The 15492-nt window shown below is 70.4% G+C and overlaps 1 protein-coding gene across 2 annotated transcripts; it reads right to left on the bottom strand.

The window, feature by feature from the left end:
* Positions 1–153: 153 nt before the first annotated feature.
* On the bottom strand, positions 154–12426 carry OS9 (OS9 endoplasmic reticulum lectin). 2 transcript variants are annotated; one of them, XM_058822109.1, is made up of 14 exons: positions 12262–12426; positions 8149–8319; positions 7180–7243; positions 7005–7081; positions 6823–6921; positions 6316–6517; positions 5493–5612; positions 5304–5389; positions 5134–5170; positions 4523–4611; positions 4161–4445; positions 2535–2898; positions 2316–2431; positions 154–499 (listed from the first exon to the last, which is right to left on the bottom strand). In XM_058822109.1, the coding sequence occupies exons 1-14, from the start codon at positions 12424–12426 to the stop codon at positions 371–373; spliced, it is 2004 nt and encodes a 667-aa protein (XP_058678092.1). In that variant the 3' UTR covers positions 154–370. The 2 variants fall into 2 exon arrangements, with proteins under 2 accessions (XP_058678092.1, XP_058678093.1); XM_058822110.1 differs by having other exon boundaries at positions 154–493.
* Positions 12427–15492: the final 3066 nt, after the last annotated feature.

Genomic DNA, 15492 nt, shown 5'->3' with positions numbered 1-15492 from the left:
AAAGGGGGGGGGGGGGGCGAACGCGACATCTCATTATGAGAGAGAGACCCCCCCGGGCCGGGGGCGGCACCGACGGCTCCAGCGGCAACAGGACCCCCCCAATTACCCCAATTAATTACACACAACACCCCCCCCCCCCAAATCACGGGCACTCCTCCCCCCTGTCCCCCCCCAAGTTCATCCGTGTCACAAATGCCCGCGGTGACAGCGCAGGGTCCCCTGGGGGGGCACAGTGATGTCCCCCCAAACAGGGCAGGGTCCCCCGGGGCGTCCTTGGGGTGCCCCCTGTGCCCGGTGCCAGGGCAGGCCAGGGGTGAAGCCACAATTCCGGGGGGGCCGTTCAGGATTTAAGGGCTCAGCTTTGGGGGGGTCAGAAGTCTTGGTCCTCGGAGTCGGCGGGCGGGGGGGGCTCCTGGCGGCCCCCCCAGACGAAGCGGTAATTGTCCTGCAGGGCCTGCAGGCGCCGCCGCTCCTTCTGCGCCTCCTCCGTGCCCTGCACCTGCGCCAAAGGGGGAATCAGTGCCCAGCTGTGCCCACCGACAGCTGTGCCCCCTGTCACCCCAGTGCCCACCTCACCTCAGTGCCCACCTGGCATCTGTGCCCACCCCAATCCCCTCAGCCCACAGACATCTGTGCCCACTCAGACCTCTGTGCCCACCTCACCTCTGTGCCCTGCACCTGGAGGGGAGGGAATCAGTGCCCACCTGTGCCCACTGACATCTGGCCCACCTCACCTCTGTGCCCACCTGATCTCAGTGCCCCCCTCACCTCTGTGCCCTGCACCTGGAGGGGAGGGAAATCAGTGCCCACCTGTGCCCACTGACATCTGTGCCCCCTGTCACCTCTGTGCCCACCTCACTTCCATGCCCTGCAGCTGGAGAGGGGGGAATCAGTGCCCACCTGACATCTGTGCCCACCCTGATCTCAGTGCCTCTCTCATCTCAGTGCCCCCCTGACCTCAGTGCCTTGCACCTGGATGGGAGGGAATCAGTGCCCACCTGTGCCTACCCCACCTTTGTGCCCACCTCACCTCTGTGCCCCCCTCATCTCCGTGCCCTGCACCTGGGGAGAGGGGGAATCAGTGCCCACCTGGCATCTGTGCCCACCTGATCTCAGTGCCCACTTGACCTCCATGCCCTGCACCTGAGGTGGGGCTAAATCAGTGCCCACCTGACATCTGTGCCCACCCTGATCTCAGCGTCCCCCCTTCATCTCTGTGCCCTGCACCTGGGTAGAGGGGAATCAGTGCCCACCTGATCTCAGTGCCCACCTGACCTCAGTGCCCACCCTGACCTCCATGCCCTGCACCTGGGGGAGGAAATCAGTGCCCACCTCACCTCTGTGCCCACCTGATCACCGGATCTCAGTGTCCCCCTTCAATCAGTGCCCACCTGACATCTGTGCCTCCCTCTCACCTGTGCCCCCCTTCACCTCATGCCCCCCATCCCCTCAGTACCCCCCTCACCTCACTGCCCCCCCGTACCCCACTTTTCCCTCCTCAGCCCCCCCACCTGTGTCCTGCCCCCACCCTCTCCACCTCAATGTGTCCCCCCCGTGCCTCAGTTTCCCCCTGTTCCTCAGCGACGCCCCCCGCCATTCCCCAGCCCTGTCGTGCCTCAGTTTCCCCCACCTCAGCCGTGTCCCTGCTTTCCCCCAACACCACAAATTCCCCTCCTGCCCACCCTCAGCTGCGCCCCCCTCCCTCAGAGCCCCTTCCCCGCCCCTCAGAACCCTTCCCCGCCCCTCAGAACCCCTTCCCCTCCCTCAGAGCCCTTCCCCTCCCTCAGAACCCCTTCCCCTCCCTCAGAGCCCTTCCCCTCCCTCAGAACCCTTCCCCCTCCCTCAGAGCCCTTCCCCGCCCCTCAGAACCCCTTCCCCCCCTCAAAACCCCTTCCCCGCCCCTCAGAGCCCCTTTCCCCGCCCCTCAGAGCCCTTCCCTGCCCCTCAGAGCCCTTACCCCTCCCTCAGAGCCCTTCCCCTCCCTCAGAGCCCTTCCCCTCCCTCAGAGCCCTTCCCTGCCCCTCAGAGCCCCTTCCCCGCCCCTCAGAACCCCTTCCCCCTCCCTCAAAACCCCTTCCCCGCCCCTCAGAGCCCCTTCCCCCGCCCCTCAGAGCTCCTTCCCCGCCCCTCAGAACCCTTCCCCCTCCCTTCGAACCCTTCCCCTCCCTCAGAACCCTTCCCCGCCCCTCAGAGCCCTCCCCCGTCCCTCAGAGCCCCTTCCCCACCCCTCAGAACTTTCCCCCGCCCCTCAGAGCCCTTCCCCGACCCTCAGAGCCCTTCCCCGCCCCTCAGAGCCCCTCCCCGCCCCCCCGCACCAGGATGCTGAGGAAAATCTCCTTGAGGCTCCGCGAATCCTCCTCCGACAGCCACTGCGCCCCCTCCTCCTCCTCGCCCCCCGCCGCCGCCGTCACGATCTTGATCTCGATTTTCCCTGCCGGGGGGAGGGGGGGGGGCCGGGGGGGTTCATCTGGGTCTGGGGGGGCTCTCCCCGTGCCGACACCCCCTACCCCCGGCCGGACCCCCCCCCCTCGTACCTTCAGCGCGCAGCCCCTCCTTGGCCAGCAGCTCCCGCACCTCGTTCTCCACCGCCGGGGGGCTCTGCTTGTCCCGGGGGGGCTCCGGATCTTTGGGGGTGTCCCGGCTCCCCCCGGCCCTGCCCAGCCGCACCCGCACCCGCCCGTCCTTGGCCGGCCGGGGGCTGCTGCCCTTCCTCGCGGCTCCTTCCTCCTCTTCCTCCTGCTCCTCCTCTTCCTCCCTGCGGGCCCCGGGGGGGTCGCGGCGGGGCTCGGGCCGCTCCAGCCGCTCCATCAGGCGGCTCAGGGTGCTCGCCAGGGTCCGCATGGCGCGGCTCCGGTCGAACTCGCCCTTGAGCCCCTCGGTCTCCAGCTCCTCCTCCACCTGCACCGGGACGGTTCGGGGCCGGTTCGGCGGCCGGGCCAGCACGGACCGGAGCAGCGGGGCCACACAGGCTGTCCCCACACAGCTCTGCTGGGCACCCCTGGCCATCCCACAGCGTCCCCAGCCCTCCCAGGGCCTCCCCGTGCAGTCATGGGGTCCCCAGCCCAGCCAGGGGAGTCTCAGTGCAGTCAGGGGGTCCCCAACACAGCCAGGGGAGCCCCAACCCTCCCAGGGGCTCCCCAGCCCAGTCAGGGGGGTCTCAACCCTCCCAAGGGCTCCTCAGCCCAACCAGGGGTCCCTGGTGTGGACAGGGTGGCCCCACAGCAATGAGGGGATCCCCATTTTTGGGGGGGGGGGGGAGGCAGCCAACCCAGCTGGGGCTCCCCCAGCGCAGCCCGGGTGGGCCCAGCTTGGCCAGGGGGTCCCATCCCTGCCAGGGACTCCCAAGTCCCAGTGTCCCTGTGGGGGTCCCAGCGTCCCTGTGGGGGTCCCAGTGCCCCTGTGGGGGTCCCAGCATGGTGAGAGGGGTCCCAGGGCCACTGTGGGGATCCCAACCCAGTCAGGGGGTCCCAGTGCTACTGTGAGGGTCCTATTGCCCCTCTGGGGGTCCCCAATGGTGGTCCCAGCCCCTCAGGGCGGGCCCAGCCCCATCAGGAGGTCCCCAGTGGGGGTCCCAGTGCCCCTGTGGGGGTCCCAGTACCCTGTAGGGGTCCCAGCCCCTCAGGGGGAACCCAATGGGGGTCCCAGTACCCTGTAGGGGTCCCAGTGCCCCTGTGGGGGTCCCAGCCCCTCCAGGGGTCCCCAATGGGGGTCCCAGCCCCTCAGGGGGTCCTCAATGGGGGTCCCAGCCCCTCAGGGGGGTTTCCAGCCCTTCAGGGGGTCCCAGCCCCATCAGGGGGGTCCCAGTGCCCCTCAGGGGGTCCCCAATGGGGGTCCCAGCCCCTCAAGGGGTCCCCAAGGGGGGTCCCAGTCCCTCAGGGGTCCCCAATGGGGGTCTCAGCCCCATCAGGGGGGTCCCAGTGCCCCGCAGAAGGTCCTCAATGGGGGTCCCAGCCCCTCAGGGGGGTTTCCAGCCCCTCAGGGGGGTCTCAGCCCAGCCAGGGGGTCCCAGCCCTTCAGGGGGTCCCAGCCCCATCAGGGGGGTCCCAGTGCCCCTCAGGGGGTCCCCAATGAGGGTCCCAGCCCCTCAGGGGGGTCCCCAATGAGGGTCCTAGTCCCTCAGGGGGTCCCCAATGGGGGTCCCAGCCCCTCGGGGTCCCCACCTCGCTGATGATGCTGTCGAACTCCTGCTCCATCTGGTTCTTCACCTCCTCCTTCAGCCTCGCCACCTGCTCCCGCGGCAGCAGCTCCAGCCCCGCCAGCAGCGGCCCCGCCTCCTCCTCCTCATCTTCATCCTCCTCCTCCTCCTCCTCCCCCGCGGGGGGGGCCTCGGGGCCGGGCAGGGCCTCGGGGCTGGGGGGCTCTGCAGGGCCCGGCGGGGCTGGGGCAGCCTTGGCTGCTTCCTCCTCCTCCTCCTCCTCCTCCTCCTCGCTCGCCTTCTCCCTGGCCTGGGGCAGCGGGAGGGGGCTCAGGGGGAAACTGAGGCACGGGGGGGGCCCGAGGGGGGGCACGGGGCGGTGCCCACCTTCCTGGTGGTCTCCTTGAGCTCCTCGAGGAACTGCAGCAGGTCCCCGGGGCTGCGGATCACCTTGAAGTGGATCCTCCTGCGGGGGTCTGTGAGGGGGCAACGGGCGTGGCAGTGCCAGGGGGGCACCGGGGGCATGGGGGGCACGGGGTGGGCAACGGGGATGGCAGTGCCAGGGGGGCATGGGGGGCACGGGGTGGGCAACGGGGGTGGCAGTGCCAGGGGGCACTGGGGGCATGGGGGACACAGGGGACACGGGGTGGGCATGGGGGTGGCAGTGCCAGGGGGCACGGGGGGCATGGGGACACGGGGTGGGCCTAGAGGGGACAAGGAGGACACAGGATGGGCATGGGGGTGACATGGGGGACACAAGGTGGGCACGGGGGTGGCATGAGGGCATGGGGGTGACACAGGGGACACGGTGTGGGCATCGGGGACACAGGGGGGCATGGAGGTGACAGGGGGCATGGGGGTGACATGGGGGACACAATGGGGCATGGGGGACACGGGGTGGGCATGGAGGTGATGTGGGGGACACAGGGTGGGCATGGGGGCAGGGGGGACACAGGAGTGGCACGGAGGTGGCACAGGGAGGAGCTCCCAGGACTCACCAGCTGCCCGACCACCAGCTGCCCTCGGGGACGGCTCCTGCAGGGAGGACACCGGGCATGGAGCAGGGCTCAAGCCCCCAAAGTGACACCAGAGTGTCCCCAGGGCCACTGGAGCAGGGCTCAAACCCCCAAAGTGACACCAGAGTGTCCCCAAGGCCACTGGCACTCACCCTGGCGCTGTCCCGCTGGGCACTGGCTGTGGCTGGCACCTCCTGCTCCCTGGCTGGCACATCCTGCGCTGGCTCTGCCTGGGTCCCTGGCACAGAGGGGACAGAGCTGGCACAGCTGGCACAGGGAGCACACAGGGGCGGAGGGAATAGTGGCAGCGCTGTCACAGCGGGGAGGGGACAGGGCCATACCCTCCTGGGTGTCCCTGGGTGCCCCTGGGGATGGCACCTCGCTGTCCCTGTCACTCCAGAGCCGCGTGTCCAGCGAGCGCAGCTCCTCCGAGATCTCCTCCACCCTGCGCTTGGTGTCAGCTGGGGACACAGGGACAGCTGGGGACACTGGGACAGCTGGGGACACTGGGACAGCTGGGGACACCGGGACAGGGACAGCTGGGGACAGGTGGGGACACAGGGACAGCTGGGGACACAGGGACAGGGACAGCTGGGGACACGGGGACAGCTGGGGACACCGGGACAGCTGGGGACACTGGGACAGCTGGGGACAGCTGGGGACACAGGGACAGCTGGGGACACTGGGACAGGGACAGCTGGGGACACTGGGACAGGGACAGCTCCACACTGCAGGGGACCAGGGTAGCCCTGGCACAGAGGGAACAGTGCCAGTCCAGGACAGAGGGGACAGGACCAGGAAGGTGACAGTGACAGCTCCAGGATGGAGAGGACAGGCCAAGACTGGAGGGGACAGTGCCAGTCCAGGCTGAACAGGGCAGTGCCAGCCCTGGCATGGAGGGGACAGTGCCAGCCCCAGGCTGGGGTGACAGGGCCAGCTCTAGGATGGAGGGGACAGTGCCAGCTCTAGACTGGAAGGGACAGTGCCATCTCCAGGCTGGGGTGACAGTGCCAACCCCAGGCTGGGGTGACAGTGGCAGCTCTAGGATGAAGGTGCCAGCCCCAGGCTGGGGGGGCAGTGCCAGCCCCGCAGCCGGGCTCAGTGCCAGCCTCAGGGTGGGCAGCCCCAGCCCCATACCCACTCCCCATGCCCCCTGGTACTCACAGACTTGGGCACGCACGTACTGCACGTACTGGGCGGGCGAGAGGGCGGGCTGGCAGCGGATGGGCAGCGGTGCCAGCCCCGGGGCGGGGCGCAGGAACGGGTGGTGGCAGATGCGCGTGGTGTGCACGGTCAGCACGTACTGGCACGACTGCGGCTCGTCCACGCGGGCAATGTAATCGCCCGTGCCCTCCTCGCACAGGAACTGCGGGCACAGCCCCAGTGAGGGCCTGCCGTGCCCAGGGTGCCCCCCTGTGCCCCTCAGTGCCCCCTGTGCCCCTCAGTGCCCTCCTCGCACACCTTGCTCAGGCCTGGTGCTGCGCTCCCTGGCACCCCCTGTGCCCCCCATGCCCTCTGGCACACCCCCCGCCCACTTTGATCAGGCAGGGCACGGTGCCCCCCCCCGCGCCCTCCACACCCCCTGTGCCCCCATGCCCACCTTGCTCAGGCAGGGTGCTGTGCCCCCCCAGCGCCCAGGGTGCTCCTCAGTGCCCCCCGTGCCAGCCTTACCCGGACCTCGGCCTCGCGGGCACGCCCGGTCAGGTCGCAGCGGGAGCCGTTGACGTAGCTCTGGCTGTGGTAGCGCCTCAGCTGGTGCTGCTTGGAGGCCTGCAGGGCACAGGGTGGGCACAGGGTGGGCACGGGTGGGCACGGAACGGCCCTGCCGTGCCCAGGGCGGGGGGCACACCCACCTTGGCAGCCTCGTCGTCCCAGTCGAAGGCAGACTGGTAATAGCCCAGCACCAGCACGTCGCCCTTGATCTCGGACTCTGGGGGGGTGGGCACACGGCGGGCACGCGTTGAGGGGGGAGGGGGTCCTCAGGGCCGCCCCGTGCCCGCCCCGTGCCCGCCCCGTGCCCGGCGTCACCTTCCAGGTGGTACTGCTGGATGTGGCGCCCGTAGCAGAACTCGTACGTCCACCAGTCCTTGGTCTGGCAGAGGGCAGGGGGTGAGGATGGGGCACGGTGCCCCCCTGGCACCCCCGGCACCCCCCGTGCCCCACCTTGAGCACGCAGGGTGCAGTGCCCCCTTGGCCCTCCCTGTGCCCTCCCCATGCCCCCCTGGCACCTCCTTTGTCCCTCCCATGCCCACCTTGAGCAGGCAGGGCAGCAGGCCCCCAATGCCCCCCTGATGCCCACCTTGAGCAGGCACGGGGCGGTGCCCCCCATGCCCCCTGTGATGCCCACCCTGAGCAGATATGGCACGGTGCCCATGGTCCCCAGCACTCCCCATGCCCCCCTGTGCCCCCATGCCCCCCATGCCCGCCTGATGCCCACCTTGATCAGGCACGGGGCAGTGCCCACGGGGCAGTGCCCATGGTCCCCATGCCCCCTGTGATGCCCACCTTGAGCAGGCAGGGCACTGTACCCTCCCCCATGCCCCCCTGATGCCCACCTTGACCAGGCAGGGCACGGTGCCCATGCTCCCCATGCCCGCCATACCCTCCATGCCCCCATGATGCCCACCTTGACCAGGCACGGGGCAGTGCTCATGGTGCCCATACCCCCCATGCCCCCTGTGATGCCCACCTTGACCAGGCACGGGGCAGTGCCCATGGTGCCCATACCCCCCATGCCCCCTGTGATGCCCACCTTGACCAGGCAGGGCGCGGTGCCCATGGTCCCCAGCACTCCCCATGCTCCCTGTGCCTCCCATGCCCCCTCTGATGCCCACCTTGACCAGGCAGAGGGCGGTGCCCATGGTGCCCATGCCCGCCCTGATGCCCACCTTGACCAGGCACGGGGCAGTGCCCATGCCCCCCATGCCCCCCCCCGATGCCCACCTTGACCAGGCACGGGGCGGTGCCCATGGTGCCCATGCCCCCCCCGATGCCCACCTTGACCAGGCACGGGGCGGTGCCCATGGGCCGCAGCAGCTCTGCCACGCCGGAGCCGTTGTACCCGCGGGGGTCCCGGGGGGGTCCCGGGGGCGGTGCCACGGCCGCGGGGGGCAGGTGGCACTCGTAGAGCTGCTTGAACCGCGATGCCACCGTCACCACGTCCTGCCGCTGGGGGCACGGGGGGCACAGGGTCAGGGCGCGGCACCCATGAACAGACCCTGGCACCCCTAAAGAGCCTCCACAGAGACCCCCTTGCACCCCAAAACAGCCCCTGGCACCTTAAAGAGCCCCCCCATGGCAACCGAGAGCCCCCCTGAGCTCCCTCTGGCACCCCTAAACAGCCCCTGGCACCTTAAAGAGCCCCCCCATGGCACCCCAGAGCCCCCCTGAGCTCCCTCTGGCACCCCTAAACAGCCCCTGGCACCCCAGAGGCCCCCCTGGCACCCCTAAAGAGCACCCCATAAACGTGAACCCCCTGGCACCCCTAAAAATGCCCTGGCACCTCTAAACAGCCCCTGGCACCCCAGAGGCCCCCCTGGCACCCTTAAAGAGCCTCCCCTAAACATGAACCCCCTGGCACCCCTAAAAACCCCCTGGCACCCCCATAATGGCACTCCCGGTACCTCAAAACACCCTCCAGTATCCCCTGGCACCCCAGAGCCTCCCAGCACCCCAAAATACCCCCTGGCACCCCAAAGCACCCCCCAGGGCTCTGCCCTCCTGGCACCCCTAAAGAGCCCCCCCAGCATCCCTAAATACCCCCAGGCACCCCCTGGCACCTCAGAGTCCCCCCAGAGCCTCCCCTGGCACCTCAGAGTCCCCCTGGCACCCCTAAACACCCCCCGGGGCACTGGGGCTCTGCCCCCCTTGGGGAGCCCCCTCTGAGGACCCCACAAACACCCGGGGACCCCACAGACACCCCCAGAGACCCCACAGACACCCCCAGAGACCCCACAAACACCCGGGGACCCCACAGACACCCCCAGAGACCCCACAGACACACCAGAGACCCCAGAGACCCCACAGACACCCGGGGACCCCACAGACACCCCAGAGACCCCACAGACACCCGGGGACCCCACAGACACCCCAGAGACCCCACAAACACCCCCAGAGACCCCACAGACACCCCCAGAGACCCCAGAGACCCCACAGACACCCCGGGACCCCACAGACACCCCCAGAGACCCCACAGACACACCAGAGACCCCACAGACACCCCCAGAGACCCCACAAACACCCCCAGAGACCCCACAGACACACCAGAGACCCCACAGACACCCCCAGAGACCCCACAGACACCCCCGGGACCCCACAAACACCCCCAGAGACCCCACAGACACCCCCGGGACCCCACAGACACCCCAGAGACCCCACAGACACCCCCAGAGACCCCACAGACACCCCCAGAGACCCCAGAGACCCCACAGACACCCCGGGACCCCACAGACACCCCCAGAGACCCCACAGACACACCAGAGACCCCACAGACACACCAGAGACCCCACAGACACCCCCAGAGACCCCACAAACACCCCCAGAGACCCCACAGACACCCCCGGGACCCCACAAACACCCCCAGAGACCCCACAGACACCCCCGGGACCCCACAGACACACCAGAGACCCCACAGACACCCCCAGAGACCCCACAGACACCCTGGGACCCCACAAACACCCCGGGACCCCACAGACACCCCCAGAGACCCCACAGACACCCCCGGGAGCCCACAGACACCCCCGGGACCCCACAGACACCCCCGGGAGCCCACAGACACCCCTGGATTCTCCCCGTGATCCCACAGCCCCAGAGAGACCCCACAGACTCCCCAGAGACCCCAAATCCCCCCCGATGACCCCACAGACTCCCCCAAGGACCCCAAAGTGGCCCAGTGACCCCAAGAGTCCCTCATTGACCCCACAGCCCCACCGATGACCCCACAGAGACCCCAAAGCCCACCCAGACACCCCACAGACTCCCTCAGTGACCCCACAGCCCCCAGTGACCCCACAGCCCCCCAGGAACCCCAAAGCCCCCTGGTGACCCCACAGACACCCCAGAGACCCCAAAGCTCGCCCAGACTCCCTCAGTGACCCCACAGATTCAACCAGAGACCCAAAGTGCCCCCAAAGCCCCCCAGTGACCCCACAGACACCCCCAGTGACCCCAAAGCCCCCCCAGTGACCCCAAAGCCCCCCCAGTGACCCCAGAGCCCCCACAGTGACCCCACAGACATCCCCAGTGACCCCAAAGTCCCCCAGTGACCCCAAAGCCCCCACAGTGACCCCACAGACACCCCCAGTGACCCTGCAGCCCCCCAGTGTCCCCAGAGCCCCCCAGTGACCCCAAATCCCCCCAGTGACCCCACAGACACCCCCAGTGTCCCCAGAGCCCCCCCAGTGACCCCCAATCCCCCCCAGTGTCCCCAGAGCCCCCCAGTGACCCCAAATCCCCCCAGTGACCCCAGAGCCCCCACAGTGACCCCACAGACACCCCCAGTGACCCCAAACCCCCCCAGTGACCCCCAATCCCCCCCAGTGACCCCACAGACACCCCCAGTGACCCCAAACCCCCCCAGTGACCCCACAGATACCCCCGGTGACCCCAAGTCCCCCCCGCCCCCCCCTCCCGCCAAAACAGCCGCACCCGGCCCAGCCCCGCCCTGTCCCTGTCACACGGGGGGGGGGGGGGGGGGGGGGGGGCACAGGACGGGGCTCGGGACCCCCCCAAATCCTCTGGACCCCCCAAATCAGCCGGAGGAGCCCCGGGACAAACCGGGACAAACCGGGACAAACGGGGGCAGCGGGTGTGACCCCCCCGGACTGGGGAACCGAGAGCGAAACCCCCGGTCCGTCCCTGCCCCCCCCCGCACATCCGGAACAGCGCGGGCGGCACCGGGGGGGAAACGGAACCGACCCCCCCCGCCAGGCACGGAGCGGCTCCGCACAGAGCAGGTACGGACAGACCGGGCCACCGGGACCGACCGGGAACCCCCCCGGGCCACCGGGACAGACCGGGAACCCCCGCGACAGACCGGGAACGCCCCTCCCCGGGACACCGGGACCGACCGGGAACCCCCGGGACAGACCGGGAACGCCCCCCGGGACACCGGGACAGACCGGGAACCCCCCTCCCCGGGACACCGGGACCGACCGGGAACCCCCCCGGGACCGACCGGGAACCCCCCCGGGACCGACCGGGACAGACCGGGAACCCCCGCCGGGACACCGGGACAGACCGGGAAACCCCGGGACAGACCGGGAACGCCCCAGGGACACCGGGACCGACCGGGAACCCCCGGACAGACCGGGAACCCCCCCGGGACACCGGGATCGATGAGCCCCGGCTGGGCTGAGCCCCTACCCGGGACCCTGAGCCCCGGGAGCCGCTGAGCCCCGGCCCAGGAACCCTGCCCGGGACTCCCGAGCCCTGCCCGGGACCCCGGAGCCGCTAAACCCCGACCCGGGACCCCAGCCCGGGATCCCGAGCCCTGCCCGGGACCCCCCGAGCCCCGGGAGCCGCCATTCCCCGTCCCTGTCCGGGACCCCGAGCCCAGCCCGGGACATCCCCGACCTCGGCCCCGTTCCCGCCCCGAACGGGCGCTCCCGGCCCCTGCAGAGACCCCCGGCCGTGTTCCACTGCCCGGCGGCTGCCGCCGGCCCCGGAACGAGCCCCGGTGAGGAGCTCAGCCGGGGGCACGGGCCCGGTGCAGCCCCTGGCCGGTGCCCCGGGCCCGGTACAGCCTTGAGCGGTGCCCCGGACCCGGTTCAGTCCCGGACTGGGGCGCCCGGTTCAGCCCTAGCCGGTATCCCGGGCTCGGCTCAGCCCCTGAGCAGTTCCCCCGGTCTCGGAACAAGATCAGACCGGTGCCCCGGCCCCGACTCACCCCCTGGCGGGTGTCCCGATCCCGGTTCACCCCAGCCCGGAGCCCCGCCCCGCTCCGTCCCCGGACAGGTGCTCCCGGTCCCCCCCCGCGGGCGGCCCTCCTGACCCGCAGCCGGTGCCCCGCTCCTCGGCACCCCCACGGCCGGTCCGCCGCTCCCGGTAGAGCCCCCCGGACGCCGCCCGCCTCCCCCTCCCCCAGCCGTTGGCCCCGGTACCGCGGCGCACCTGCCCGGCCAGCACGGGCTCGGCCAGGATCTCGAGGCCGTACTTGAGCTCGCTGAGCTCCTGCAGGTTGAGCGCGGCCCGGGCCCCGCGGAGGGGCCACCCCGGGCCGAGCAGCGCCAGCAGCGCCAGCGCCGCCACCGGCCCCGGGCCCCGCCGCGCCGCCATCTTCCCCCGCCGCCGCCGCTTCCGCTTCCGCCCGCACCTCCTCGCGCCCGCCCCGGCCCCGCTGCTCCGGGTCGCGATTGGTCCCGGTCCCTGCCTGTCAAAGGCAAGAGCGGCTCTGATTGGTCAACGGGCGGGGATGACGCCACCCGTTGTGAGGCCGCGGGGGCGAGGTGGTTGCGAGGCCGCGGCCAGCGGCGATTGGCCGGAGTCCGCGCGGGCGGCAGCCAATGGTGAGGCGGGGCGCGGCCGGCCGCGATGACGTAAGGTCTGGCGGATTCCTATTGGCCGAGCGGGATGCAGGCGATCCTCGCGCGCTGATTGGCTGAGAGCACCGAGCATCCCGGGGGCATCACGTGATTACCGGAGCCGGGAGGGGCGGGCGGGGACCCCGAGCGAACGGGGCCGGCCCCGGCGCCATCTCCCGGCCCTGGAGCCCCTCCGCTGCCCGGTCTGCTCCTGACCGCGCCCAAACCGCTCCGAGCCCCCCAGGACCCCTCAGCCCCCCGGGACCCCTGAGCTTTTAGGACCCCTAGGCCCCCCACGACCCCTCAGCCCAATCAGGACCCCTGAGCCCCCAGGACCCCTCAGCCCTTTAGGAATCCTCAGCCCCCCGGGACCCTTCAGTCCCCCAGGATCCCTGAGCCCCCGGGACCCCTGAGACCCCCGGGACCCCTGAGACCCTCAGGATCCCTGAACCCCCCTGGACCCCTGAGCCTCCCAAGACGCCTCATCCCCCCAGGACCCCTGAGCCCTTTAGGACCCCTGAGGCCCCCAGACCCCTCCGCGCTCCTTCCCCCCGCTGGCAGCCCCCCGAGTCTCCCCACCCCCCCATCTCCGAGTCCCGCCCCCTCCCGGTGCCGGCCGAGCCCGGGCCGGGCCCCCCCGCGCCCCCGGTCAATGGGGCCGTTGTGCGCCCCGCGCGTGGGCACAAAGCTCGGCCTGAGGCCGCCGCACCGGGGGGGCTGATCCCGGCCAGACCCCCCCCGCCCTTCCCCCCCTGTCCGCCGCCTCTCACCCCCCCCAGCCTCGCCCCGCCCCTCCCGGGGCTGCGGCGGTGCCGTTCCACACCGGGGCCGCCGGGGGCGCCCTCGCCGCCCGCTCCGGTGCCGGTGCCGCTTGCGGCCGCGGAGCGCCGGGATCCGCCAGCGGAGCCAGGTAGGGCCGGGGCCGCTCCTGTCGCGACGTGTCGCGATGGGGGTGGATGGATGGCACCTGCCGTGGCCCTGTCGCGGCTGCGACATCGCCGCTTCTCCCCCCGGACACCCCCAAACCCGCATCCCCCCCGGCATCCCCCGCATCCCCCGAACGGCCCCAGCCCCCCCCGAGCCCCGCATCCCCCGAGCCCCCCCCCGGTAGCCCCAGGCCCCTCCCTGCCCCCCCCCCAGCCCCCCCCAGCCCCTCTCACGTCACGGCTGCCCCGGCCCTGCCTTTGGGGGAGCCCCGGGGGGGGCGGGGGCGGCCCCGGTGCGGCCACGCCCGGGGGGGGCCGGGGGCGATCCCGGGCTGAGCCCCCCCGGTCCCGACACCGTGCCCGTGTCCCCAGGCCGGAGCTGCGGGGGCAGAGCCATGAGGGAGGGCTGAGCCCCCCGGAGCTGCGCCCACCCCCAGGTGAGGGCACGGGGGCACTGGGGGCACTGGGGGAACTGGGAGATATTGGGAGAATCGGGGGTACTGGGAGAATTGGGAGCACTGGGAGAATTGGGGACACTGGGGGAACTGGGGGGACTGGGAGATCTTGGGAGAATTGGGGGCACTGGGGGGAACTGGGGAGACTGGGAGAACTGGGGGCACTGGGAGATATTGGGAACACTGGGAGCACTGGGAGAACTGTGAGAATTGGGGGCACTGGGAGAATTGGGGGCACTGGGGGAACTGGGGGAACTGGGAGATATTGGGAACACTGGGAGCACTGGGAGAACTGGGAGCACTGGGAGAATGGGGGTCACTGGTTTGCACTGGGAGAACTGGGAAGGGATGGAGGGGTCCGAGCACAGCAGAAAGGGGGCACTGGGGGGGCACTGGGATGAACTGGGAGCACTGGGAGATGGGAGTGCTGGGAAACGCTGGAGGCAGAGCAGGGACTGAGGGATGGTGCCCGGCACTGGTTTGTACTGGGAGTCACTGGCAGGTGCTGTGGGCACTGGTTTGTACTGGGAGTCACTGGCAGGTGCTGTGGGCACTGGTTTGTACTGGGAGTTGCTGGGAGGAGTTGGGTTGTACTGGGGGACACTGCGGGTACTGGTTTGTGCTGGATGTTCCTGGGGGATTGTGTGGGCACTGGTTTCTACTGGGTTGTACTGGGGAGCACTAGGAGGGGGCGCTGGTGGCACTGGGGGGCACTGGAAGGAGCTGGGCTGTACTGGGAGGGGTTGGGAGTCACTGGGAGGGGCTGGTTTGTACTGGGGGGCACTGTGGGCACTGGGGGGCACTGGGAGCAGCTGGGTTGTACTGGGGGGGCACTGGGAGGGACTGGGTTGTACTGGGGGGGCACTGGTGACACTGGGGGGCACTGGGAGGAGCTGGGCTGTACTGGGTTGTACTGGGGGCACTGGGAGGGACGGGGCTGTACTGGGAATCACTGGGAGGTGCTGTGGGCACTGGTTTGTACTGGGAGGAGTTGGGTTGTACTGGAGGGGGGCACTGGTGACGCTGGGAGCGACTGGGCTGCACTGGGGGGCACTGGGAGGGACTGGGCTGCACTGGGGGCACTGGGAGGGACTGGGCTGCACTGGGCTGCACTGGGGGACACTGGGCTGTACTGGGGGCACTGGGAGGGACTGGGCTGTACTGGGCTGTACTGGGGGACACTGGGCTGTACTGGGGGGCACTGGGCTGTACTGGGCTGTACTGGGCTGTATTGGGCTGTACTGGGCTGTACTGGGCTGTACTGGGGCGCTGGTGACGCTGCTGTCACTGGGAGGCTCCGGGCGTCACCGGGCGTCACTGGGAGGGGCTGGGTTCCCCTGGTGACACCGGGGACACTGAGAGGAGCTGGCCTGCCCTGGGGGCACCGGTGACACTGGGGGCACCGGGGGGCACTGGTGACACTGGGAGGACCTGGCTGTC

This window comes from Ammospiza caudacuta, chromosome 31 (assembly GCF_027887145.1).
Source record: "Ammospiza caudacuta isolate bAmmCau1 chromosome 31, bAmmCau1.pri, whole genome shotgun sequence".
In the NCBI taxonomy this organism is placed as follows: Eukaryota; Metazoa; Chordata; class Aves; order Passeriformes; family Passerellidae; genus Ammospiza; species Ammospiza caudacuta.
The sequence above is the reverse complement of the archived record's forward strand: the minus strand, read 5'-3'. Positions and strand labels throughout refer to the sequence as shown.

Bases quoted from the DNA above. Each gene is read 5' to 3' on its own strand.
- OS9 (XM_058822109.1), bottom strand. From the start codon at position 12,426: ATGGCGGCGCGGCGGGGCCCGGGGCCGGTGGCGGCGCTGGCGCTGCTG. The intron at 6,922-7,004 runs GTGGGTGTGCCC...TGTGCCCTGCAG, and splicing joins GGGACGACGAGGCTGCCAAG to GCCTCCAAGCAGCACCAGCT. The intron at 5,390-5,492 runs GTATGGCCCTGT...CCTCTGTGCCAG, and splicing joins ACCCAGGGACACCCAGGAGG to GGACCCAGGCAGAGCCAGCG.